This window comes from Pseudopodoces humilis, chromosome 3 (assembly GCF_049639895.1).
Source record: "Pseudopodoces humilis isolate 2021_Gansu_Grassland_sample_001 chromosome 3, ASM4963989v1, whole genome shotgun sequence".
Lineage (NCBI taxonomy): Eukaryota > Metazoa > Chordata > Aves > Passeriformes > Paridae > Pseudopodoces > Pseudopodoces humilis.
Window position 1 is genome coordinate 44074349 of NC_142202.1, and position 25111 is coordinate 44099459.

General features: G+C 36.8%; 1 protein-coding gene across 2 annotated transcripts in view; it reads left to right on the top strand.

Moving 5' to 3' along the window:
- Window positions 1-16378, top strand: part of MAP3K21 (mitogen-activated protein kinase kinase kinase 21) — a 41952-nt gene extending 25574 nt beyond the window's left edge. The window contains exons 5-11 of one of the 2 annotated variants that reach the window (XM_014263724.2): window positions 3776-4016; window positions 5849-5971; window positions 8435-8551; window positions 9102-9252; window positions 10266-10360; window positions 11806-12591; window positions 13123-16378. In XM_014263724.2, the coding sequence (XP_014119199.2) occupies window positions 3776-4016; window positions 5849-5971; window positions 8435-8551; window positions 9102-9252; window positions 10266-10360; window positions 11806-12591; window positions 13123-13547 (1938 nt within the window). In that variant the 3' untranslated portion in view covers window positions 13548-16378. The remainder of the gene's footprint in view (window positions 1-3775; window positions 4017-5848; window positions 5972-8434; window positions 8552-9101; window positions 9253-10265; window positions 10361-11805; window positions 12592-13122) is intronic. The other variant, XM_005518659.3, reaches the window with a different exon arrangement.
- Window positions 16379-25111: the final 8733 nt, after the last annotated feature.

Here is a 25111-nt window from a genome sequence, read left to right on the forward strand (position 1 = left end):
TTCATCCTGTAATGTGACTGTATCCCATGGCTTCTTTTCCAAAAATGTAATTATGCTTTTATCTCTCTTCTTGCTGAACAGACTGATCATATGGATGCCTTTCAGTGTTGCATTTTGAGACCTATTTTTGCCAGATACTAATAAGGTCAAACTCATATATACATGAATCAGCAAATCTAGTTTCTTTTATTATTCAGATTTCTGTCACTGATCTTCTTTCCATACTCTATCATCGCAGTATATTTGTACTAAGTGAGTACTCACTGTCAATTCTCTTTGTTTTCTCTTATACTCACTTCAACTTGGTTTTAACCACCCTGAGTTTTATATTTTCCTTTAGACAACTTGATAAAAGATAAGTTAGAATAGGCCAGATGTGCTCGAGTCCCTGTTAGAAATGCTTCTGGAAAAGACAGATTCCTTCTTTGCAGGTGTTTCCTGCAATATAATTATTGCCCAGTATATATTTGCTCTTATTTTTCATGAAATGATTGTAGACAAGGAGGACAATAAATTGAAATGCAGTGGATTGTGAAGAAACTTTACAGATGTAGTCGCCAAGTTTGACAAAAGCAAGATCTAAACTCTTGTCTTTCAAGTCAGTTTGTAGCCTTTATCCTTCACTTCTCATCAAATGTCACAAATTGCCATGTGTGTGGACTTCTGACTAGTGTTGGGTGTGACATTACATATGTACTGTAATATTAGCACAGTGGTATTAGAATTTACTCATCACCCCTAAGATTGCAGTATCATTAAATACTTCCTCTGTGCTGTTTCTTCTACCCTCTGCATTTCCCTCTTCATTTTGATTCACAGAAGTGGGTAAGTATGTGGTGTGGTGTGCTCTGCCTGCAGTAGGCATACAGAGTGCTAGAGCTGAACTGTGTGCCTCAGAAGCTGTCAGGTCTCTTCCTTTGCAATTGAATTATAGTTCCTCTACAGGTAGTAGAGGCTTCCTTTTTTTACTTGCCTTGGTGTCACCAGCTACTGTGTTCACTTGTCTCAACCTGTCATAGAACATAACTCTGTTTTTGACCCCTCCAGCAACTGCTCAACCAACCATTTTCCTTTTTTTACTCTGGGAGCAATTGTAACAGGCCTTCCTGTTCAGATTCTATGTTTATTTTTTGTTTTTCTGGAGGCATTACACTAGTAGGAGATTTCCTATCCCAGAAAAATCTGACTAAATCAAGTCTAGGATTAAATAAGCAGGTGAAAAGGTTTATGAGAAGAGTCATATTTTTTGTTACAAAAGTGAGTTAAGCTCAGTTAGGGAGGGGGAAAAGATAAAATGAAATTTACTTTTGGTATGCTAAAGTAAGTGCATCTCCAGAGGCATCTACCCTAATGAGGTATACTTCTTTAAGACTGAAAACACGTAACTTTGACTCAGACAAAGTTTTCATATATGCAAGGTTTTTTAATTTGGCACATTATCAATTTTGCTATGAGCTACTAGAGAGAAAGTAATGTCTATAAAATACTTATATAATAATAAAACAATAAAAGTCCTCTGCGTGGAGTCTCATTCCTTCTGTAAAAGAGGAACTTCTGTAGCTGGAGGAATTTCCTCAAGGGCTTACTGCAAATGATGGTGACGCCTACTCGAAGAGAAGATCACAATCTTATTTTGACAAATGTTCTTGAGCAACTGAAATACAAAATTCTTTCCAAGCTTCCTTACAATAGGTGTTTTAATTGTAGACTGGTGTGGAAACATTGCCTAACTAATTGCAATAAGTCTGGTTTTAATTAGTTTATTTGGAAAAGAGTAAATACTTAATCTCTCATTGAGAAAACACTTATACATCTTCTAGACTGTCTACCTTTTAGTAAATGGCCCTCAGTTTTTGCCTGATTGCTGAGCTTTGTGGAACCTGGATTTGAGAGCTGTGAAAGGTGGAAAATAACAGTGTCTCCTAATGTACCTTTACTACTCTACTAATGCAGTAATAAAGATCTTCTCTATTTAAACCTTAAAGTATCTTTTTTCTAAGTCTGAATGCATGTAGTTTCTGCTTTCAATCCTTGTTTTAGGTTGTCCTATTTTGAGTACACAGGGGAGGGGGAAAATGAGGATTTTTCAGGAGTCTCTAAATTAAGTTATTAAGTATCTTTAAAGAAAACCAAAAACAGAGCAAACAGAAGAACACTACCTAAAGCATTACTTGCTGGCATGAACAGGTTCCTTTGAATTTCCAAGAGGCAGAATTGCCTTTAGCAAGACACTGTATGTTAAGTAGGTCAATTAAAAAAAAATTTGGTTTCCAATACTGTGTTGAAACAAGTTCACTCAAAATTAGTATACCATATGAAATTTGTCAGTCATATCACTTACATTTTACACCCATGATAAGAAGTGTATGTGTGCTATAAGCTGTAAAAAAACCTAGAAAGTATCTTTCTGAAGAACAGACACTTCTCACTGAACCAGTTTGCTTCAGTGCCAGCCTGTCTTTTGAGATCCATAGTCTTTTGGGCTCATTTGAACACCCCCTGATTTGAAAACACTGAAGTAATACAGTACAAGAAGTAATTTTTTGCTTTAACAGTATAAAATAAGGAATTCTTCTGGCATAAAAAATTGCTGGATACCAATGAGCTGAATTGGGCAGTCAGTTCTGAAATAAAAATGAAAGACAAACAAACAAAACTAAGCAACATCACAATTATAAAATTGTATAGTGTACAAATTAATTTTAAATAGAAATAAAATTCTTAGATATCCTGAACTTTTAGCATAGTTTTCTTTCAAGCGATGGTCTTCTGAGTTGAATTAAGTGGAATTTACAAAATCATATGAAAAAAATATGTTGTGAGTAACATACATAGTATGAGTCACATCTAGTTCTCCTTTTCTTATACTTTCAGTACAGTGTTATTAGCAATATAAAGTGTAAGTGTTCTAAGTCTGTTTCCTGTGTAATATGCCCCATACTATGAAGGAAGGTCTGAAACTAGGGCGTCTTAAATTTCAGATGTATTTTAACAGATTTTGGAAACTGAAGATCAAGATAAGATGCTAGGTTTTACAGCTGTTTAGCTTTGGGTATTCATTTACCATGAAAAATTAACTAGCTTCTTTACTAAAGCTTTTCCAAAATTAAAAAAGAGTTAAAAGAGGAGCAGCTCTTCTTGAGAGTGGTGACTGGGGAGTCTATGTGCTGTAATTCAATGGTTAGTAGCTGTTTGATGATACAGATACCTGCTAAATTTAATTAAGAAACAGCTGTCTTATGACTTAATTTATCCTCTTGCACTAATCCACATTCAGTGTAATACTGATTTTCTAGATAGAAAAGTGCTACTTAATACGTGACTGAAAAACAGGAAAGGTTAGAGAATTTAAGATAAAGGCAATAATTTGTGTATTCGTCAGGTCATTGGCTTTATGTGAAAGCATAGGAAAGCATATTCAGTAGCAGCCTCATGCTGTGCAAGAGTTTCTCATCGTGTGAAATACTTAAAACGCATTTTCCGCTGGGCTGTTAGCTGAGAATCTTTGATTGCATGTGTTGTCCCTATTTCCACTGCTTACCTGCTTTAAGTGGAGTGACTCAAGTTATATGGCTAAAGGAAATCCGTGTAATGCTTGATTCTGAATACAGAACTTTAGTTTCTTGAGAATGGAGGACTGGCAGAAGATTAGGCATATTGCATGCATATAGTGCGTCTTAAAAATAAAGCCAGAAATATAGCCTACTGTCCACGCAGCCTTTAATACTGCCTTCACACTATTACTTAGTTTTACTTTTGTGAATCTTGTCTTCAGGAGCTTCGATCACGAGAAGAGGAGTTGACAAGAGCAGCTCTTCAGCAAAAATCTCAAGAAGAATTACTGAAGCGCCGTGAGCAGCAGTTAGCGGAACGCGAGATCGATGTCCTGGAGCGTGAGCTGAATATCATGATATTCCAGTTAAACCAAGAGAAACCCAATGTAAAGAAGAGGAAGGGGAAGTTTAAAAGAAGCCGGTTAAAACTCAAAGATGGACACAGAATTAGTTTGCCTTCAGGTTTGCAATTTTTTAAAAGTTCACCGTATATGTAATGATTAAATATACCAGCTTTTTCAGTTAATGTTTTCAGTGTTGGCTCCTATTATATTTTGTTGCCAGATTCATCTACTGTAATGCACAGAAAGGTTTGGTAAGAACTGTCTAGCTCCCTCCCCACAAGGAAAAGCTTCCACATAGCATATTCTCATGAAGTAGTCCTCATTTCATGTGAAAGAATGATTCAGCTAGTAGTCCATCCCATTTGGAGGGAAAGTTCACTAGCACATGATTTAGTACTGGTTCAAAGTTCAGATTTTTGTTGTCATTGTTACTATACAGACAGAAACTACTTTTTAGTACATGCCAGAACTTTCTAACATGATCAAATATTAGTGCTGTTTGCCCTAAAATTGCAAATACTGAGCAGAAAAACGCTGCTTTGAGAGGGTTGGGGGTGTACAGGTGCCAGTAGATTCAAGCTGCACACTTACTGCAGTTGCAAGTACAACACAGCACTTACAATCTTCAGTGCCTTATTTCTTGCAAGAAAACATACAAATAGCAGCACCAGATGATTTCAGAATACAAATATGGTATAATTTGAATGTTAGAGCATTTCATTCCACCTGTGAATGCATTAAAATGCCCCCTTTGAAAACAAAGTGTGTTTGTAGACAGTGAGGATCTTTCAGTTCTCTGGGGCTGGCCTTTTTAATGTTGCCACCAGATAGCACTGCACAAATTCATAGTTTCATCAATGGTTGGAAAGCCTTCATTATTATTTCAAATTCATTACCAGCATCCTGGCGTTGGTGGGCTTCCTTTCAACGGCTTCCAGGTCAAGTCTGTCAGTTTGATGCTGTGTTAGCACAAGTCTGACCAAATCGTAGCTGTCTGCTAGCTGGAAAGACACGAAGAGGGCAGTAATATTTAGAGAACTATTTCAGCACTAGTGAAATATTTCTCCTTACTTTAAAAATAAGAGCAAATAAGATAAATGCCACTTTAGAGCCCCCCCAGACAAACATGGTAGATTTATGGTTTTTAGTTAGATTTATGCTGGATTGCAAGCTTCAGTTAAATATTTGGTCCATTTGTTTCCAGTTCTGCTTATATTTCACTTGAAACAGCGATAAAATAAATATTTTCATTCAGAATAGCAGTTAGCTTCTAGTTTCCAAGAGCATCCAGATGAACTTGTCCTTGAGACAATTCTATTCTAAGAATAGTGTACAATATAATTGCATTGGTGATGGGTGTTAGAGAGGCATATTAAGGTTCATTTAATAAATTTTTCTTCCTAAATATTTGTTCTTTTTTTCACTACTTTGCTATAAATATTTCTGTGTAGTTCTGTGGTTTACTGTCATGATTTTCTGACATGAATGTTTTCATTTTACTGTTTTCATTGTTAATGCTTTTTTTTTTGTGTGTGTTATTATGTATATGAAATACATGTTAAAAAAAAATAAGGCAAATCTCATTGCCATGAGTATTTATTCATTTGAGATTAAATACTGAGAGGTAATTTTTGCTCCTCCTGTGACAACCAAAAGGATTGAATTTGTGGTGTGGATGTGTCTCACATCAGGTCTACTTGGACCTACTCACTGTTGTTCCTGTTCACCCAAGAAGGTGTGAAGTCCTGCCTGTGTGACTCAAAATCTAAGTTGTTACAATTAGAGAATTTTTCAGTGTTTACAATATGTATATCTCTTATCTGTATAAATAGATTACAAATAATGAAGTCTAATTCATTATTTGACTTCATTTTAAGAAGTATAGCAGCATGTTCTTCTGAGAAGTTTTTATTCCAAACATTAAAACTGATTTGTTTTGCTCTTTTACAGATTTCCAGCACAAAATAACAGTGCAGGCATCCCCCAATCTGGATAAGAGGAGGAGTTTAAACAGTAACAGCTCTAGTCCATCAAGTAGCCCTACAATAATTCCTCGTCTTCGGGCTATACAATGTAAGTCTCCACTCGTTTGATCAATAGGGAGTGTTCCATATACATACTGAATGTCAGTAGTAGTATCACATTCCAGGTAGATTTCTGTCTGATTTCCACATCACTTGATTTGTTCTAACAGTTGCAACTTCTTTGAAGGGAGGGATAATACTGCTAATTTTCAGTAATTCAAAATGATTGTGAATGCTTTAAGTTGTATCTTAATTACTTTGGGAACCAATTTTTAAACTGATTGGGATAAAACAATGATGAATCAAAATTTATGACAAAAGGTAAAGCATCGCATTTAGAACCCAAGTATTATGGAAAACAAGTTTTTATTAGGTATTGGAGTTGATGAAGGAAAATAAAGGTTCAGAGAGTAAGGGAGTCTAGTAACATGGAAAGATCAAAGAATGAGCCAATAACCCAACTTTCTTACGTCAAAAAAGAATCAAACTTTAAGCAGGTATAAACCCAGAAGTCTTGCTTTAGGTTTTTTAAAGATAGGAAAAAGAGACCAAAAAAAAAATAAAAATTGTGGGTACATTTATAGGTCTACATTATTACGTATACTGGCAACAGAAAGGAAGGTATGTTCATGCTCACATAGTGGAAGTACCAGGAATACAATCATGTTATTACAGAGAAGCATGCATTTATATTTGGGAGTGACATAGATAAAACAGTTCCTACAGGATTCAGTGCTTGCATTTGTACTGTCTGATCTATTGTGCAAAGTAGATTGTCTAATTATCCATATTTAGAGAGGAATGCCTTAAGGTTCTCTCTCTTTATGAAATCAGTGGAACCTGTTCCAGCTGATTGCTTATGGATGTTGGCTGTCTTCTCTTGCAAGCACAGTCACCTGTGTGGGAGATGACTCCAGAATCTGGCTTTGTCAGCTATAAATGAGGAGAAGGGGAAATCAGAATGCATGAGGATCTTTTTCAATACTGTTCTTTAGCTAGTCTGTAAAGATTGATTAATTTTTAGACCAGCCTGACACTTTGTTTAAAGTTTGGATAGAAATCACATCTCTCATCTCCTTTGTAACACCTCTGCCTTACGAAGTCCTTTTCATTGTTAATGTGTAAAGAGGTGCAGTGATGTCTTCTTTGGCACTTCAGTGTTTGTTTGAGCTGCAATGGATACAATTGGCAACGTTGTGTATAAAGGAGAGAGGCGGACAAATTTGGAATGGAAGGAAAATCAACTGGAGTCTTTTTCAGATGTTAGCTGACAGAGTATCTGTTCTCAATAGTTTCCTGTGCTCAAAACATGGTAGATTTTTCTGGTTGGTTGGTTGCTTTGCTTTGCTTTTTGCAGAAAGGTAAAGAAAAGCTTTTCTTAGTAAAATGTCATAATTACATATAAACTGTCTCATTTTTTCTTTGATTTTTCTTGCTCTGTGAGGAATTGCTTGGAAATGAAGCAAATGTCAGGTATTGGCATGGTTCTGAAAACTTGAGTTTTCTGTGTTTGTTTTTTTAATTGCATAGCCTTGTGTAAGCTATTGTAGTGCCAGTCCTTGCATGTGTGCTAAGTGCCACTGAGGATTTTTTTTTCTTTTTTTATTTGAGCAGCCATTTCTATTCATAGAGCTTGAACATGAATGACAACATAAAGGCTCTCATTTGAAAGAGGTGCCTGTCTGCTTCTGAGTTTGGATCCTTAAATTTTTACCTAAAAGCTTATCAGATATCTCAGGAGTATCTAGCTGAAACAATTTAGCTTCCACACCCATCTGCACCTGTGCAAAATAAATTCCCTTTCCCACAATAAAGTTTTATCTTGATTTAACTTCAAAGTGTCTTTGTTTCAAGATGACTTGCTCAAATACAGGTGATTTGAACAGGCATATATAACAGTTGGTTACTTGACTGCTTCACATTATCTTGAGCAAGTCTAGCTTTCAAATCTAAGCATTAAGTTAAATAAAAAATCTCATTAATTTCTTATTAAAACAAATTCTGCTGATTTTGGAAGGGAGGGAGAAGGAAAACCACTAAGGTACGTACTCCATAGGAATGTAGTTGAAAATGAGAGTGTAAGGTCAGCAAGTGTAGTGCCATACTACAGGGTGAGCTTTGCTGGTGAGGCATATGGTGAGGAAGGAGGAGAACCTGTACACTGAAGGAACAGCAGAACCATGGACATGTAAATACCCCCTCATTTATCATGCTGTTATAACTGGCTACGTTGTTTTTCTCCTAGGTATCTCCATCATATCTATAAGCATGCCATCATGATACCAAGCTAATGCTTCAGTTACTTGGTGGCATGTGAAAATCTACTCTCCCGGATCAGGTCCTAGAAAGAGGGGCCTTTAAACCCTACCATGAAAACCTATCATTAGAAGATGCGTAATGCCTTTATAGATGCAGGCTTTACGACCCATAGATAAAAATGTGAGGGAAACAGTTCTGTTTCTGAAATCAATTTGACTAAGATTTCTACTACATTCTCTTAATTTTTCCTCAGTGATTCCAAAAACAGATACACACTCAGCTAATGGCCGAAGAAACAGTGTATATGTGTACCAGCAAGATGTAGATATCACAAGTGAATATGATCTTCCCTGTGGGGTTATGAAAAAAGGCAAGATTTCATTATGTTTCCTAGGTGCTGGTTCTATTTAATTTATCAGCTGAGACAGTGACAGACTAAGCATTTAATGGAGGCTAGACACTTTAAAGTATAATTTATTTTGGTGCAGTGAGAAAGAAAATGTTAATCATGGTCACAACTGGAATATTCTGTTTCTTTTGATACCAACTGTCCACAGAATATATTTTATTCATTGAATTTAAGTGCTCAGTCTAATTCACTTGTCTGAATTACCTAAATACAAGGTTCTCAGTTAAAGGAAGCATGGAAAATGTGATTGCTTTGCTGCTTTATCTTTAATCTGGGTCTCTTGTCAGCTTATAAATTGCTTTTCTTTCTTGCTCATCTTTTTGGATCAATGAAGTTAGTGTGTGGTGGTTGTTGTAAAAGAAAAAAAAACCCTCAATTTTTTTTCTACTCCTGTGTGTTACTGTGTCAAAATGGTTTTGCAGTGCAGAAGATACTCTGTTCTGTCAAAATATTTTGAGTTTAAAATAGTATTTATGTGTGTGGGTTTTGTGTTTCTAAATCCAATCTCCAGTAACTTCAGATGAAAGCAACAGAACTTGGGGAAGGAGCACAACATATCACCAAGAAGAGTTTGAAGATGTGAAGAGAAGTTTTAAAAGGAGAGGTTGTACATGGGGACCAAGTTCAGTTCAAACAAAGGACCGTGCAGATTGTAAGGACAGGTATGTCTACTACATTTTGGTTTTTCAATAATACTAAAGCATTCTTGGCAGTGGCATAGGTAGTGAGGGAAAAAAGTTCTGCTGTCTCTACAGCAAGAAATTCTACCTTTTAATTAATTTAGAAATTACATTACTGATGTAGCTGCCCCACTTAGTCTTGAAGATAAAACACCTACTTATGTTAAAGTTTTATTGATTCTTATCTATTGCCCTTTATCTCTGTTTTTTTGAGATGTAGAACATACTGGGATGCTGAGCTACCAGTGCATACCAGACATTCATGGCCCGTCTTTCTTGCCCTTCTCACATTATTTTGAGGAATTGTAAGCATGGCCCCCACTGGGTACTTTCAGTATGATTAAGTAAGACTGACTGATTTGGCATAAGCGAGGCACAGTTCACACCAGGAACATCCTTTATACTGACAAACAGAGGGTGAAAGGGTTATGAAAATCAGCTGGACAGCTTTACTTACAGATTATGTTTTCAAAACTAGAGATAGTAAGAATTCTTTTCTTTATTTCTCTAATATATAAAAGTATTTATTGGGCCTTTCCTTATTTTTCTTGGTAGGGATAACCACTCGGTTATCCCAACCACCTGTATCAGGAGTTGGTTCCAGATGATCATTTGGAACTGGCTTTATATTATTTTTGTTTGTTTGGAAGTCACTGTTTTTCATAAACTTCCAATATTCACAACATTTCTTTGAGACAATGAAACTGTTGTCCAGGTTTTCACAAACCTGTGTTGCTCAATAGGTAGCAAAGGCCCATTTTTAATTTGCTTTCTTTTTAGGCATGAAATTTTTTTATCATAAAAAGAATACCTGACATTAAGGCATGTTTACATTTATGATTGTATGATTCAATGCTACTCCATCTTCTTTTTACCTTTGGAAAGGTTTTCAAGTTACGTACTTCAGGTTTATAGTTTGAAGAGAAAGTCATTTTCTCATAAAGTTTATGTGAGCATGGTATCTATCTATCTCAGAATAACTATTGTTATTGCAGAGTAAGACCCCTTTCAGATGGCAGCAACCCTTGGTCAACTGTTTTAATGAAAAATCAGAAGGGTGTTCCCTTAGCTTCACTATTTGTGGACCAAGGTAAGAGCTATTTTTGAAAAAGTGAAAGTAGACATATAATAGTATTACAATTACCTTCAGTGTTATAAATTGTATCACATTAATTCCTTAAAGGATTACACAGATTATTGTAGGAAAAATCATGCTGCCAGCCATTTTCCCCTGCAAAAACCCCGTGTATTTACATCATTACCAACTAAGAAATACACATATTATGTGAACAGAACCATATAGAGATTTTTTCCATGTTTTTGAGTTGCAGGCTACTCTGTATCTGAGGTCTGCAGATATCACTTTTTTGTTTCTTTTTAAAAGTACATAAAACAGTAATTGACTTGGCATTTAAATAACCACTGATGACATTGTTATGACATCTGCATAGTTCTTTCAAAAATGCATGGTTTTTTTGCAACCTGTAAGCCCTGATATATTCCTGATAGATATTAGTTCCCTTTTTTTTTTGAATGAGACCTGTTGTCTAAGTTTTCAAGATAGAAATGCAGATTTCAGATCTTCAAGTGTTGTAGACAACATGTTGCTATTTACAGGTAAAACCACAAGGAAAATCATGCTTGGTCTCTTTAGGATCAGGAACATATTAGGTGCATGTTGCTTTTTATGAGCATTACTATAAATGGGGCCATGATGATAAAATATTTATAATAATTCTAAAGTTTGCACACCCTTTTTCTATACTGTGGATTCTCTTGTCTGAGAAAATTAAGTTACCACTGTCAAGAAAAAAGCCTATGATATAACCTGATGTCTGTACCAGCAGCTAGATTTATTCCATCTGGAAGAGGAAATAGTAAACTGCTTGGACACTGCTGGAAAAAAGCCATTTTAATCTTTGTGTATAGTGGTAGGCATAAAAATCAAGGCTTCACAAATAGTAATTTTATAGATTTATTAGCTTACTACTATAACCCTGCCCACAAAGTTAACATACTTGAATTTCAAGTACTTCTGTGTTTATTCTGTTGCATTTAGTAGTTTAGAGTAGAATAACAATGCAAGTCCAAGTCAAATAATACATCCTTTTTATTTGTCATTAGATGTCAGATATCAAATTTACTTTTTACTCCAGACCACTATGACCAAATGAATTAATTGGAAAAATTTCTAGTAACTGACGGGATTTTGGAACTCAGCTGAATTGAAAGTATTGTAAAGAATATATTCCAGATCTTATCTGCCAGTTTGTGTATAGTAAATTCCTTCTCCGTAATCCATACAGCAAAATACTTTCTGTGTTACTTAAAAAGCATTATCAAAGTGTTGCAAACCCCAAGAGGTTTAGGTGTAGGATGTGTGTCTGAAAGCCAAAATGTGAGTCTGAGCTTCTGACAGCATCTATAAATGGGTTTTACAGAATCCTTCATTTTAAAGGAAATAGTGATGTACATATGCAGACATATGCTAAACAGTTTAATTGCAATCTTAAAGAATACTGTGATGTTTTACAGGTGCCTGTACTGATAAGAAGCTTATCCCTGAAGGTTTGGACAGTAAAAGACCAAAGCCAATTAAGTTGCCCAATCAGGCCTATATTAATCTACCTCTTTGGAAAGATGATCAGGGAGAGAACACAGTAGAACATGAGAGCTTTGAAGAAGGAACCTCTGCTAGTTCTACAAACAGTACTCCTCAAATGACACCTACAAACAGTCTGAGCAGGACGCTGCACAAAAAGAAGACTGACTCAGTGCTGTATGGGTGTGCTGTCCTCCTTGCATCCGTTGCCCTGGGCTTAGATATCAGAGAGTTGAACAAATCACAGGGTCCAGATGAACTCTTGCCTAAAGATGAGAAGAAGAAGCGTGATGGAATATTTCAGCGTGCTTCAAAATTCCGCAGAAGTGCCAGTCCTACGCGACTGCAGTCCAAGAAAGAGGAAACAAGTATTCCATCCCTTAATCCAGCCACAGATACTGTGAATCTTCTCTCTATGCCCTCCATTTCCACAAAATGCCTACTTCAACCTGATAGCGAAGATGCTTTTGTAAGCACTGTGCTTGGTGATTGTGGTCGGTGTAGTTCCACAGACAACTTTTCATCTCAAACTTCTGAAAGTAAGAGAGAACGAAGTATACAGCTGGCTCCGAACACAGTTCCGACACAATTGAAAAATCAGCCTTTTAGTCTTAGTCTGAAACAAGAATCTCACAATTTGCCAAAAGATTCCTCCACAAAGTTAAGTATGTTGGGTCACAGGCGAACCTTATCGGATGGGAACCATTTTCAGACCACAGGTAGGTAATGAAGAACTTCCATGAATCTTTAAGTTAAGCTGCTGATAAAAATTTAAGCACAAAATAATGTCTTTAAATCTAGTTTGCTTTTAAATGGATAAGCTCATCATCAATGATTTTTTGAAAATAAGTTCTAAATTTCAATACTGATATTCTGGGGTGGCTTAAATGTAATACACTTCATGATACTCTATGCATGTGCAATTTTTCATAATAACTGGAGAAGTTCATTATTCCAGTATTAATATTCATCCAGTTATTGAGGGGTTAGTGCTTTGTCTCTGCATCTCTTTTGTAGCAATAAAAAGTAAATTGTGATTGCCAGTCGCAGTGAGTCTAGATGCAAACATGTTACTGGAGCACCACTGGTCTTGCCTTGGGAGATTCCCCACAATGTATAAACCTCTTCATTTTCCTGGTAGAATAAAAGCCACTAGTGTTTATGGCAACCCAGTTTTACAAATGGCAAAGAATTCAAGAAGTCACATAGTTTAAATTTGCATTTTTTTGTCTGGGCTTTCTTTTCCCTAGTTAATGGAGTTTCTTCAACCAGTGACGTCTCCAGACTCCCAGTCCTGTCAGTTCCTGGAACTCTGCTCTCCCCAGCTTTTCAACAAGGAAGCAATCACAGTGGTGTTTCAAATGAAAAGCAAAGCGCTGTCAACACTATCTCAAGGCCTCGACCTTCTTCTCTAAGAAGTAAAATTGATGCATGGCAGATTATTCCACGTATTATTAAACCAAACTCTAAAGACTCTGAATGTTTAGAGGGCAGTGTAGATCCAAATGTTAACTTCTTGTCAGATACTGAGGAAAGAACTAAGTGCCACATGCCCTCGTTACTTGATATTGATGTGGAAGGTCAAAACAGAGACTGTACTGTGCCTTTATGCAGAATGAAGAGCAAAACTTGTCGGCCATCTATATATGAACTGGAGAGAGAGTTTCTGTCGTGAGTGCCTTTCATTTTAAAAATATTTGCCTCATAAAGGGGAACAAATATAAAATTCTTGTCTGTCTAACACTTTGTGCTGCTGTTTTCTGATGTACTGTGACAAATAGTACCAAAACTATTAAAATGGGCAGCTAATTAAGTGTGGTAGGTGCCTTTTTCAAATGCTCCTTGGAATCCCAGCTAGTAGCTCTGAAAGCACAATGCTGCAAAATTGTATTCCAGGTGAACTTCGTAAATATATTTTGAATGATTAAAATAAAATGCCCACCTTCCTCTGCCACGTCACAAAATTTCCTTTAGGTTTGAGGGGTTTTGTTAGAAATTTAACTTTCACACATTAAAAAAAAACAAATTACATACAGAGCAAGGTTGCACTCTGTCAAGAGTTTCACCTAAGTAGTGGTGGTCTGAAGCTTGCCTCTGTGGCTTATAGGTTCAGGGAGAGGGACAAGGGGTTTAAGGTGCAGGTACAGGAGGCTCTGTTCACTCCTCATTAAGGAAGTGGTTACTTGCTGGCATTTGATACTGAAATTGGTTAAGAACCAGCAGCTTTATTTTCAGTTTTTATCCTTGGTTATTGTGAGAACTTTCTTAGTTTCTCCAGAAAGTTACACTGCTTGTATAAACATTTCAGTTTCAGCCACCATATCGATTTGAGAGGGTAAACTTCAGTATTGTGATTGGAGTAAAGGTATTTGACATACTTTGTAATGTGAAACAACATTCCTTGTAGGTAAGGATACACTGGAACGTAAATATTTGTACTCTTAACCTTTTGAAGACTACAGTGTTTGCACTGAAAGCAATATTCTTGGGTTTGAATTTTTTGTTTGTGGGGAAGGGGTTTGTCCCCCTTCTTGTTTTTTAAACTCTGCTGCACCTTGTATTGAAGAAAGTTGGTGGGTTTTAAGGATAATTGGTTTTAAGTGAGCCAGTGGTGCATATTATTGCACTTAATTTTAAAACTGCTATAATTTAATATGAAATCTTTCAGTATAATCTCTGTAGCTTTTATTCCTAAGGTACTAAGATACCTTATTCCTACTTTTATTCCTAAGGTACACTGAGTGCCTGCTTACTCTTATTTAGGAATCAAAGGACAGAAACAGATGTGCTTGACTGGTTTTCAGTGATAGAAAGTTTCCAGAAAATTCCAAGTAGTTAATTGTGGGGGGAGGAACATTTAGCTTTGATAACACTGGTAGTTTAAGTTTTTACAGTATCACTAAGTTGCCCTAAGTGAATGATTAAATAAAACCAAATGTACAGTATACTTTCCATGATTAAACCATTTTTAGAATTAAAGGAACATCCCTCATTTTCGAGTATTTGAAGTCCTAATTTTGCAGATCATTTGACATTTAAATAGTTTTCATAAATGAAATTAGATAATGTTAGACTAAAACTACTGTGTTCTCATCAGAATACTGTTTTTTTAAGACCTGTGTTTAAATCTTTTCTTCTCCTTTACTCTGGGGTCTGGGTGTGCAAATAGAATACACAGTTGCTTAAAGCTTCAAAACCAAGGGATTAAAAAAGAAAGTTTCTGTTCTAAGACTGTATGCACTACAGTATCCACCTGGAAGATGATATACAATTACACAAATGAAATCATGAGGTCTTAATCACACAGAGATTTTCACACAGGAAAGGTAACTTCCCAGCTCTCAGTGTGAAAATAGAAAAGAATTTTCCTTAAAGTATTAGTTTACCAAAAGACAAAACCACTAGTTGCCTGTAAATCTAAATGCTCGCATAGCAGATTGTTACTATATTTTCTTCAAACCTGTTTCTGTCGCTGTATCCTTAGTTTCTGTCAACATGATTCAAGTCACATACTGTTTGTCTTCTGTTTCAACTTTAATTTCATCAGAACACTTTAATAGATTGTCTATTCCAGTTTTAATACAAAATGTTTTCCTAAAATAAAGTCATGAATCAAATTTTAAGTATAGATTAATAGCACATTTACCTTCAAGGCTTAATTAGAATCTTTGAGCATAATATTTCAACTCTTTATTGATCAATTATTTCTGTGTAATACTGAGAGAAAAGGAGTTGATTGTATTATATGTATCTGAAGAAAGTTTCTCTGTTTGGCTTTCTGCAGGAAAATCTCAGGTGCTGAAGTATTTTGACTTGTAAACTACTGTTAAGTTCTGTATTTTTAAGGTTTGTATAATTCCAAGTGTTGAATTTTGCACCCTGTGTTTTGTAATCGATAGTATCAGCCTAAAAAGCTCTTTGAGCTACATTGTTTTCACTTACTAGTGGCGTATAGCTCTTGTAATTAAACACAGATTTCTATTCCTGTTCAATGCATAATTTCCCGTAAGGTTGGGACATACGATATGGCCAGCCCAGTGAATTCTAAGAAATTTAGGAGTTTGTAGTCCATCTCTTATTCTGAGATAGCTTAGGTAAACCATCTCAAATATTTCTCTGATATGATGCAGATTTTTAAACTATAGTCTATAGTGCTTTATAATTGTTTTTATAGTTTAAAATTATAGGCCAGTCTTCACTATAATTAAAAAGAAAAAACAATTCTTTCAATCATGGTTTCAGTCTGTAATTCACATATCACCAGAGAAGTTTTCTGTAAAGATATGGAAATCTGGTATGCATTATGTGACGTGTCTTGGTTAAAAGGATATTTATTTCAATGTAGGTTGATAGCCTGACCAAATAATAATTTATGTTGATTGTTTTAGCATAAAACTGAAGGTGCTTACACTACAAAGATTAAGATAAACACTTGATATACTGTTTTACAAAACCTGATGATTTAAATCTTTTTATTTAAAAAATAAATGTTTTGTAGTTACTGTATTGCAAAGTGACCTGAATTTTCTTGAAAAATATATTTTAATGTTTTTTTAACATGTACAAAGGAGTTCTCTGGTGAATAACCAGGAGCTGTATACTATGGCCAGCCTGTTCTTGGAAGATTATAATATAATTGTTACTCTAAGATTAAGAATACAGTACAGTAACATGAACATTACTGTAATATCTTGCACTTGATATGGGCAGAAACATTTGGCATAAGCTTGGTTTTTTTCTTTGATGTGACCATAATATTCTTTTGATGCTTTTTACAATGTTCACTGGGTGTCTTAAAGGAGATAGAGTAGTGGATGTAAATAAAATAAACTCAGCATGTGATTCAGGATCAAGAATACAGCTAAGTAATAACATCCTTCTGTTGTGGGGTTTTTGTTGGGAGAGTCCATTTGTTCTTTGGGGGGTTTGGTACTTTGAGGTTTTTTGTTAGGTTTGTGGGGGTATTTTTAGGCAAATGAAGCCAGGATTTTCCTTATACTATTTTTAACAGCTTTTGTGATCTTCCCTCTTCCTTGATCATATCATGGGTGCATTAGCCCATTTTTCAGTCAGGAAGAGGAAGTATCCATTTCCACAGTGACATCAGGCAAGATACAGTGAAATTAAAATAGAAAAATATTGAATTTATAAGATTGCAAGCCCAGTCTCATGCCTGCACTCAGCTTGTAGTAAGACTGGCTGCACAACAAATACTTAAGTCACCTGTTAGTGTCAGTATGGAGCCCAGATTGTAAGCCAAGCTGCAGAGGCAGCTTATTTTATACACAGGGTTATAATGGTAATACAAAGATCTGTGTACAAGTGTGAGGTAATAGAAAAGATCACAGTGTCACCCAACACCTTCCTTTTAATGTAACTATTCAGATCACTATTGTGTATGCACTATGAGGAGCTGAGACTCTTACCTAATACATTTTTGATGCAGTTGGTGGTGCTTAAGACTGCAGTATTAGGTATTCTAAATTATGTCCAGAGTCCTTGCAAGGATGTAGTGGAATTTTTCATTAACAAATATGAGGCAGTTATCCCAATGCTAACAGAAATCCAATATGCTTGATATAGATAGTCTGATAAAATAGTTTCTTTAACCAAAATAAGTGCTTTTTCATCTAATAAGTTGAAGAATGGAATACAGAGCTATGAAGATAGGAGGTTTTTACTTTTTATTTCACAGAATCACGGGGTCATTTACGTTGGAAAAGACCTCTGGAGATGAAACAGTGTAAGCCCCTCAGACAGAGCAGGCTGCCCAAGACCATGTCCATTGAAGGGCACAGGTGGAGACTCCACAGCTTCTCTGGGCAATCTGTTCCAGTGTTTGACCATCCTCACAGTAGAAACATTTACTCCTATTCTGATCAAATTTCCTGTTAATTGGGGGTTTTGGGGTTGTTTAGTGGTTATTTTCTTGTTGATTGATTGGTTTTGGTTTTGCTTGTTTGCTTTTTGTTTTGTTTTTTTGTTTGTGCCCATTGCCTCTCATCCTGTCACTGGACACGGTTGAGAAGAGGTTACCTCTCTCTTTACCCCCTGTTATCAGCTATTTATGAACAGTGATAATAAGATCCTCCTGGACTCTTCTCCAGACCCAGCTCTCTCTGTCTTTTCATGGATGAAAGACCTTTCCCAGTCTTTGTGGTGCTGTACTGAAAAGTCTATATCTTTCTTGTTCTGGGGAGCCCAGAACTGGAGCCACCACTACAGGTGTGGCCTCACCAATGTTGAGTAGGATGACCTCCATCAATCTACTGGCACCATAACTAGTGCAGAGAACTGTTGACTGTCTTTGCTGTAAGGGCACATGGCTAGTTTCTGTTCAGCTTGTTGTCCATCAGGATTCCCAGTTCATTTCCTGCTCCTTCCAGGTGGCTGGTCCCCTGTGTGTACGTGGGCTTGTTCCTCCCCAAATGCACTTCTACTTCATGAGATTCCTCTTAAGCCCAGTTTTCCAGCCTGTCCAGGTCTCTCTGAATGGCAGCACTACCATCTGGTGCATCAGGCACTCCTGCTATTTTAGATTGTCTGTAAACTTGCTGAGTATACCCTGTCCCAACATCCAGGTTGGTAATGGAGGTGTTAAACCGTATCAGCTCTACCCCTGGGGTACTCCACCAGTGACATTTTAGCAAGTTATAGTTAAAACCATCTCATATTTTATTCATACAATCTAAAGTATTTCTCCTAAGTGATTTTGGCCGTTGCAATTCATCAATTGTTTTTTGGGTTTTTTTTTTTTTTCCATTTCAAAGATAAAGATATAATGACCATTCTCAGATCTAGGCCTTAGTGAATTGCTTCAGTAGTTGAGATTTGGCATCAGGATGGCCTGAGTTCAGTGCATCTTGATGTAACAGCTTAAGTCTATTCAAAATATTTGCAATTTGCTTTAGAAGCAAAGTCATCAATTCACCTCGGGTGACCAAACTAGTCAAACTTCAGTCAGGTGTCACATTTGGTGTTACTTCTTTGAGCAGTCATTAATATGAAGTCTCATACCCTGCAACACTGCTAAATGGACTTTTGAAAAACATTCATGTTACATCAGAGAACATTAGTCTTCCACCACATAAAGCATGTTGTTACAGGGTCTGGCAACTCGAATCTCTTACAGCTGAAGGCATTTATGAGTACTCTGATCTCTGAAGGGGAGGGGGAGAGGCCACAGCTGTGAACTCCTCAGCAGAACACTGACAGTGCTTCTCCAAAGAAAGGTGCCCAGGGCAGCCATTCCTACTGTAGATGCTGAGTTCTTCCCATGCCAGAGAATTTGCACATGTGGTGTTGTCTTCCTGCCAACTCCAGATACACCTAGGTAAGATCTTTGGTGTAGCAGTAGTCACCATGAATAGTCTAGTCATCTGAGGGCTTGCCAGTCCTTATGAAAGCAGGTGGAAGTCTACAAATTTGGGGTAAAGGAGAAAATAAACAATAGGACTGTTCATTCTTCTCACTGTTTTGCAAATCACTCACATAATTCTAAACTCCCTTTTATGGCAGAGGGAATTAGGCAATAATATTTTACTAAGCCTTTCTGCTGCCTTCTAGACCAAAGCGACACTTGTGCCTTGTGCTAGATACCACTTACTCTGCCTGGTGAATGCTGTCAGTGGTTGGGAGAGTGCAAAATTTTATTTCCAAGCCTGATAGAGGTCATTGTGCTAAGAAGCAAATGAAACAAGCATCGGGTGTATCTGCCAGCAGTCTAGGTGAGGGAGAGATACATACAAGACATATATTGTCCAGTTACTTAAGTTGTATTGAGCACGTGGCTCCTGGGAGTGCTGGAGAGTCTCCTGCAGGCTATTTTCCAGGGGCAGAGTATTCACCCAAAGAAAATCCACTCCTGTTCCAGAAGTGGCCTTCATATGGTTGTGTGCCTTTTTGACTCTGATTAGGGGTGTGTGTGTCTCCTTCAGTGCATGTGCCAGCTGAAATGGTTAAGGCAGAAGTAACAGCAATTCTATCACTCTTTTGTCCCACTTTCATCAAAATATTTATTTTTCTCACTGTAGAACCCTGGAAGTTATTGATGTTGGTGGCTTCACTCTTGATAATCAAAATTCTTATCACCAACTCCCTGATTCCTTCTTATTTGTGATGCAGCTGCCTGATGGCTGACTTTGGGGCTAAGATACCAACATCCTAGTTTACTCACAATAAATAACTTGTTGCACAGAAACTTATGGGCAGGGGAATAGCCTTGTCTTATTTATTCATTATACCTCAACTTTAACCCACCAAAAGCATATTTTGGGTGCCTTTTCAGGTTTGGGTGGTTTTTACTGTGATGGTTCTCCAGCTAAGTAAATTCTATTGGTTTATACAAACAGGCTATTAAGAGGAAAACCTGTACTGTCATCATCTATACCTAGAAGATGCAAAGAACAGATACTATCTAAAGCATATTAAGAGTTGTCATAGTGTGGAGTCATCAAGCTTGATCATTTTATCAAGTTAGGGAAACTCTACAGAATGAATATGTATATTTTTAGGCCTCCAGAGATACTATTTCCACAGCTGTACAGTATATTTAAAATAAAAGTGTGCCTATCACCAATTTCTATTTTTTAAACAGGGTTCTGAATCCCTTAAAGAAAGTCACGGGTACTCATAATGTTTGCATATTATGTGCTTGTAGATACTAAAAGCAAAGAGATACTCTTAGAGCTGTGAATATATTCCTAGAACAGTTTTTCTCCCTTCGTTCTAAAACCTTTCAGCACTTTGAGGCTTTGCAAGAAGAATGGCAGTGCTCCCTCCTTCTAGCTGTGTGTCAGGTAAGTAGAGGGAGTTTGGCTCCAACAGATATTGCTGGAGGTAATTCTAGGATAAAACTATAGTATGAATATACATACAGTGAGTACTTTTTGAAAAGAGAAAACTACCCCAGCTTTTGCGAACAATGATTGTAGTACTTGTTTTGAAAATTATTAATTTTTGTGGTACCTGATGAATTTTTTTGAATACCTGTGGAAGTCAGAAAAGAATGAGACTGGGTTACAGCTGAAAAGAAGCCTAAATAAAGAACTTTGACTTTTATTTCGTCCTTCTCTATATAGTACAATTTAAGTTCATCTTGCTGTTAATATTGAAAAATCCCAGAGATCCTGTAGTCCACAAAAGACTTCATGTGAAATAAAGTACTTAAAAATTGCAGTTCAGACCTTACCACATGAAGCAGTGAGATACAGGTACTCCAAGCATCTAATTCTTGTAATGCAAGCCAGTTAGCTTTTTCTCTCTGGAAAGAAAGGATAAAAACTGAAGAGTGTTGGTTCAGTATGGTATAAGAGATGACAACAGCTTGGATGACACCAAGTTGGGTGTGACTGTTGACCACTGGAGGGTAGGAAAACTCTGTGGAGGGATCAGGACAGGCTGGACAAATGGGCCAAGGCCAATGGTATGAAGTTCCACCATGAGCTGGGTCCTGCCCTTGAATCACATTTCTCTCACAGGGAATTAGTTTGAAGCCGTACCTTTGATCCAAAGTCTCTAACTTATTTTTCCCGTTTATTTCTCAGCCTATATTCAAGTCCTTCAGGTACTGAAATCTAGTTTTGTCAATTTGGGAAGTGAGGAGTGTCCCCTTTTCAGATCAGATTTTCTTCAAAACCTGTACTTCTTGTGTTTTGGACTACTGAGCAAACACGTGAATCTCTGATAAGTAAAGCAACAGTTCCATCAGTTCCCCATATTTAATAAGCCTTGGCTTTTATGATTTGTATTCTGGTCATGATACTTCTCATAAATTATATTAATTTACTTATAATCTTGTTCCATGTATTAAGACTTTTGGTTCTTCCTCATCTTTACTGTGGTTTTATACAACCAAGTAAGACTAGTCTAATTTACTCTTCTCTCTCATTGCTTTCTTGTTATCATATTTATAAGTAAATACATCTGCCCTCATTTTAGGCCAATGTCCAGGTTGCCTTATTATTTTCCTGTGTGCCTTTCTCAAATGCCCCATTCACTCCTTATATAAAATCATCCTCACTAGGGTAAGAAATCGATTTGCTCCATTGAATCATTGTCTAATAACTTGTCTAGGTAGGCTTTTCCTCAGTGGTGTCCAATATCAAAGAGTTAAAAACACTGTATCTAAGTGTTATCAGTTCACTGACCTCTCCCATGCCACTTTCAACAATAATTAACAGTGCTGTTTCAAGGAAGATTTTAAAAAGGGTGCCCATGTAATTGCATTGAGTCGACACAGCCAGTTTAGTTCACGTTTGAGGTTGTAAATGTCAAGTACTTTAGAAGTTCTGTAAATTGTTTAAAAGGCCAGTTAGATGTAAGCTTCTGAAAACTTTTGCTTACCTTTGGGTGAAATAAATACTGCCTTTTTACTTTGTGATATGTTTTAGTATTTTGTCTTGAAAATGCAACATTGAACAGCATCTTCTAAAATGGCTTTACTTTTCTGCAGTTTTCAGTGCAAGGAGTTCAGGAGGAAAGTTTTAGCTGCAGGCAATACAAACTGGAGATCACACTCTGGTTCCAGGGCAAGTTTGGCTTTTGATCTTGGACAAGTCATTGAATTTCTTTTTGCTTACACTGTAGTGCTGGTCTGTAAGATGAGCACAAGGATTTCATCCTTTCTTGTAAAGCACTTTCAGAGCTGTGATCAAAAGCACCACGTTTCAGCGGTAAACAACAGCTGCAGCAGTAAATGCCTTGACTTCACACACAAAGGGGAGCTCTAACTCAGCCTGGGAACTGAATACACCACAGCTGTACATACTTTTCTTTCACAGCACAGGCTTCTCGCAAGTTAAAGTTTAACTTTGGTAAGGGACAATTCCAGTCACAACTGGTTGCAATGATTTAGCCAGTAACTGCCACATCAGGGAAATAATTGCACAAAATTGAGTGTTTGTTTTTGGTTGGGTTGGTTGGGTTTTTTGTTCAAGATTCTCATGATTGGTCGAAGCTATTACAGCTTAGGATTGATTTCCTGGTTCATACAACAAATTTTTTCTCCTTGTTCTCTCCCACTCTAAATTCATTAGGCTACTAGGTATTTTCCTTTGTCTGAAAGGATCCTATTCTAATCACTGCTGATTAATACTACTCTTACAAAGCTGTATTAATTGGTTGCTCCCCATTTATGAGCAGGCAGAAAATGTGGAATTACACCCTAAAGAAGAATGATGTTACAGCTTATTGCCTCAAATGTCAGGATAAGTTCGTCTTTTTCACTGAAGCATTATCTCTTGGAACAGCTCCATCTTTACCTAGGAGAAAGGATTTAATAAATTAATGTGAAGCATAAGGATGAGGGAGGAGAAGTGTTACTCCATCATCTCGATTTAGACTTTACAGAAATTAGTACTTGCTGTGAACTGGAAGAGCAAGCTCTGAATGAGTCTCTGGGGGCTCAGTCAATGGTACAGAAAGCCTCAGCTCGTAACTGAGCTGCGGAAGTCGAACGCCTGAAGCTGTACCGTAAATCTCATCTCCCTAAAGTAAAGATCCTGAAGTAGTACACTGCAGAGGGAGAGACAGTCTGCTACTGCCAGCATTCACCACTACCACAGTATCTCTGTGCTTTAAGGGTATGAATATGAGAGAAGTCAATAAGCTTGAAAGAATGTATGGTTTAAAGCCTCCAGCTTCAAATTCCAGAAGTAAGTGGTTGATAGAGGAGCGGTGTGGTAGCACCGTGCCATGCCAAGTTTCAGTGCTTTAAAAAAACCGAAATGCAGTTCTCTGCCCTAAAAACTAAGTGCCTACAGGAGCTGAGGAATTGTTTTCTACAAAGTCTCTACTGATTAATAGTCACCCTTTTGTTTACCTTTACTTTTTGATCATGCAGCCTTCTGTGTTACTGTGGCTGTAACCTGCTGCTGTGTCTGTACACAAATGGTGGGGCAGTCATAGCCAGTCCCTTTTGTGTCAATGAGACATTGTTTGTATTTAGAAGCAGAATGGGTTGGGACTTTTCAAAGATACTTTTTTGACAAAAGAAAAGCAAAACTGTCAAAGGCAAAATTTTTGTCCAAGTATGTGTTCGATATCCTTGGTTCATCTCTGATATCCCAACAATTTCCCATCACCGAAAAATTATAAGCTTCTTTTATAAAGGAAGGGGACCTTGTATTTACCTGAGTTTTGTGTATCTTCTTGGATTTTTTACATTAGAAGTGATTTTCCTATTTTTGGAGTATTTTGAAGTTGAGTTCATCATACAAAAGCTTGAAATGGATAGATGGCAAAAGCTCAGAGTCTTTTCACCCGGCACAGTGTAATTCCAAAGAGGAATCTACTTCAAGAGAACATACTTAGGGTAGAATGCTGAAAAACAGTTTCTTAACCTCACCCTTTTCTTAAGGCTCAACAAGCACTCAAATTATGGTCAAACTTCAACATACTTTTAGTTCTGTAGTGGTTACAGAAAAAGATACTTCTTTTTTCTCGGAATTACTTTAGAGAGCTGATAGCTGAACCATTGTATTGCAGAGTGCAATCAATTGCATTTCAGCAGTAACTGTTGTTCCTCTGTGCCCTCAGCCTTGTATTTGTTGTAGGATTTTAAACAATGTTATAAATGCCTTTGGAAGGAGTCATGTAAGCCTAAGATTTTCTGTTTCTAAGATTTAATGATGTTTCAGTTACTTACTCCTTGGTGTGCTAGGTATGCTCATTTTGATGGACCAGGATGCTGATTTTCTTAAGACCTACTGTAATCAACTTCCAGAGGTAATTTGAATCTTGTGATGAGTGGTTGAGAAGTAGTAAGTGAACAGTGGTATCTTACAGAGCCATGAACTTAAAACCAGCTACTAACAGAGATGAAGTTTGCCTACTGGTACTTCATGCAATAGATTAATTTGCTGAGAGATGAAAGAGGAAATCAAGATGAATCTACTCTACTTGGTGAACCTTGGAGACTGTCCAAATTATGATAACTGCAGTTGCTGGGATATTGAAATGCTGGGGTTTTGCTGTGGGGTAGAAAAACAACAGTCATCTTTTTGTACCCTAGGCAACAAACAGAAGCAATTTCTGCCTCCTCCCCCCCTGCCCCATATTAATAGTGAGTATAGCAACAGAATTTGCTTTCTATTAAAATATAAATATTCAAGACCTCTTTGCCCCTGCTGATTAGAGGGAAAAATTGAATTTTAACCCATTCAATTTTCAAAGCTAGTTATTTCTCCAGTAATCATGGAATGTACACAATGCCAAATTCCTCTGCTGCTCACAGTGATG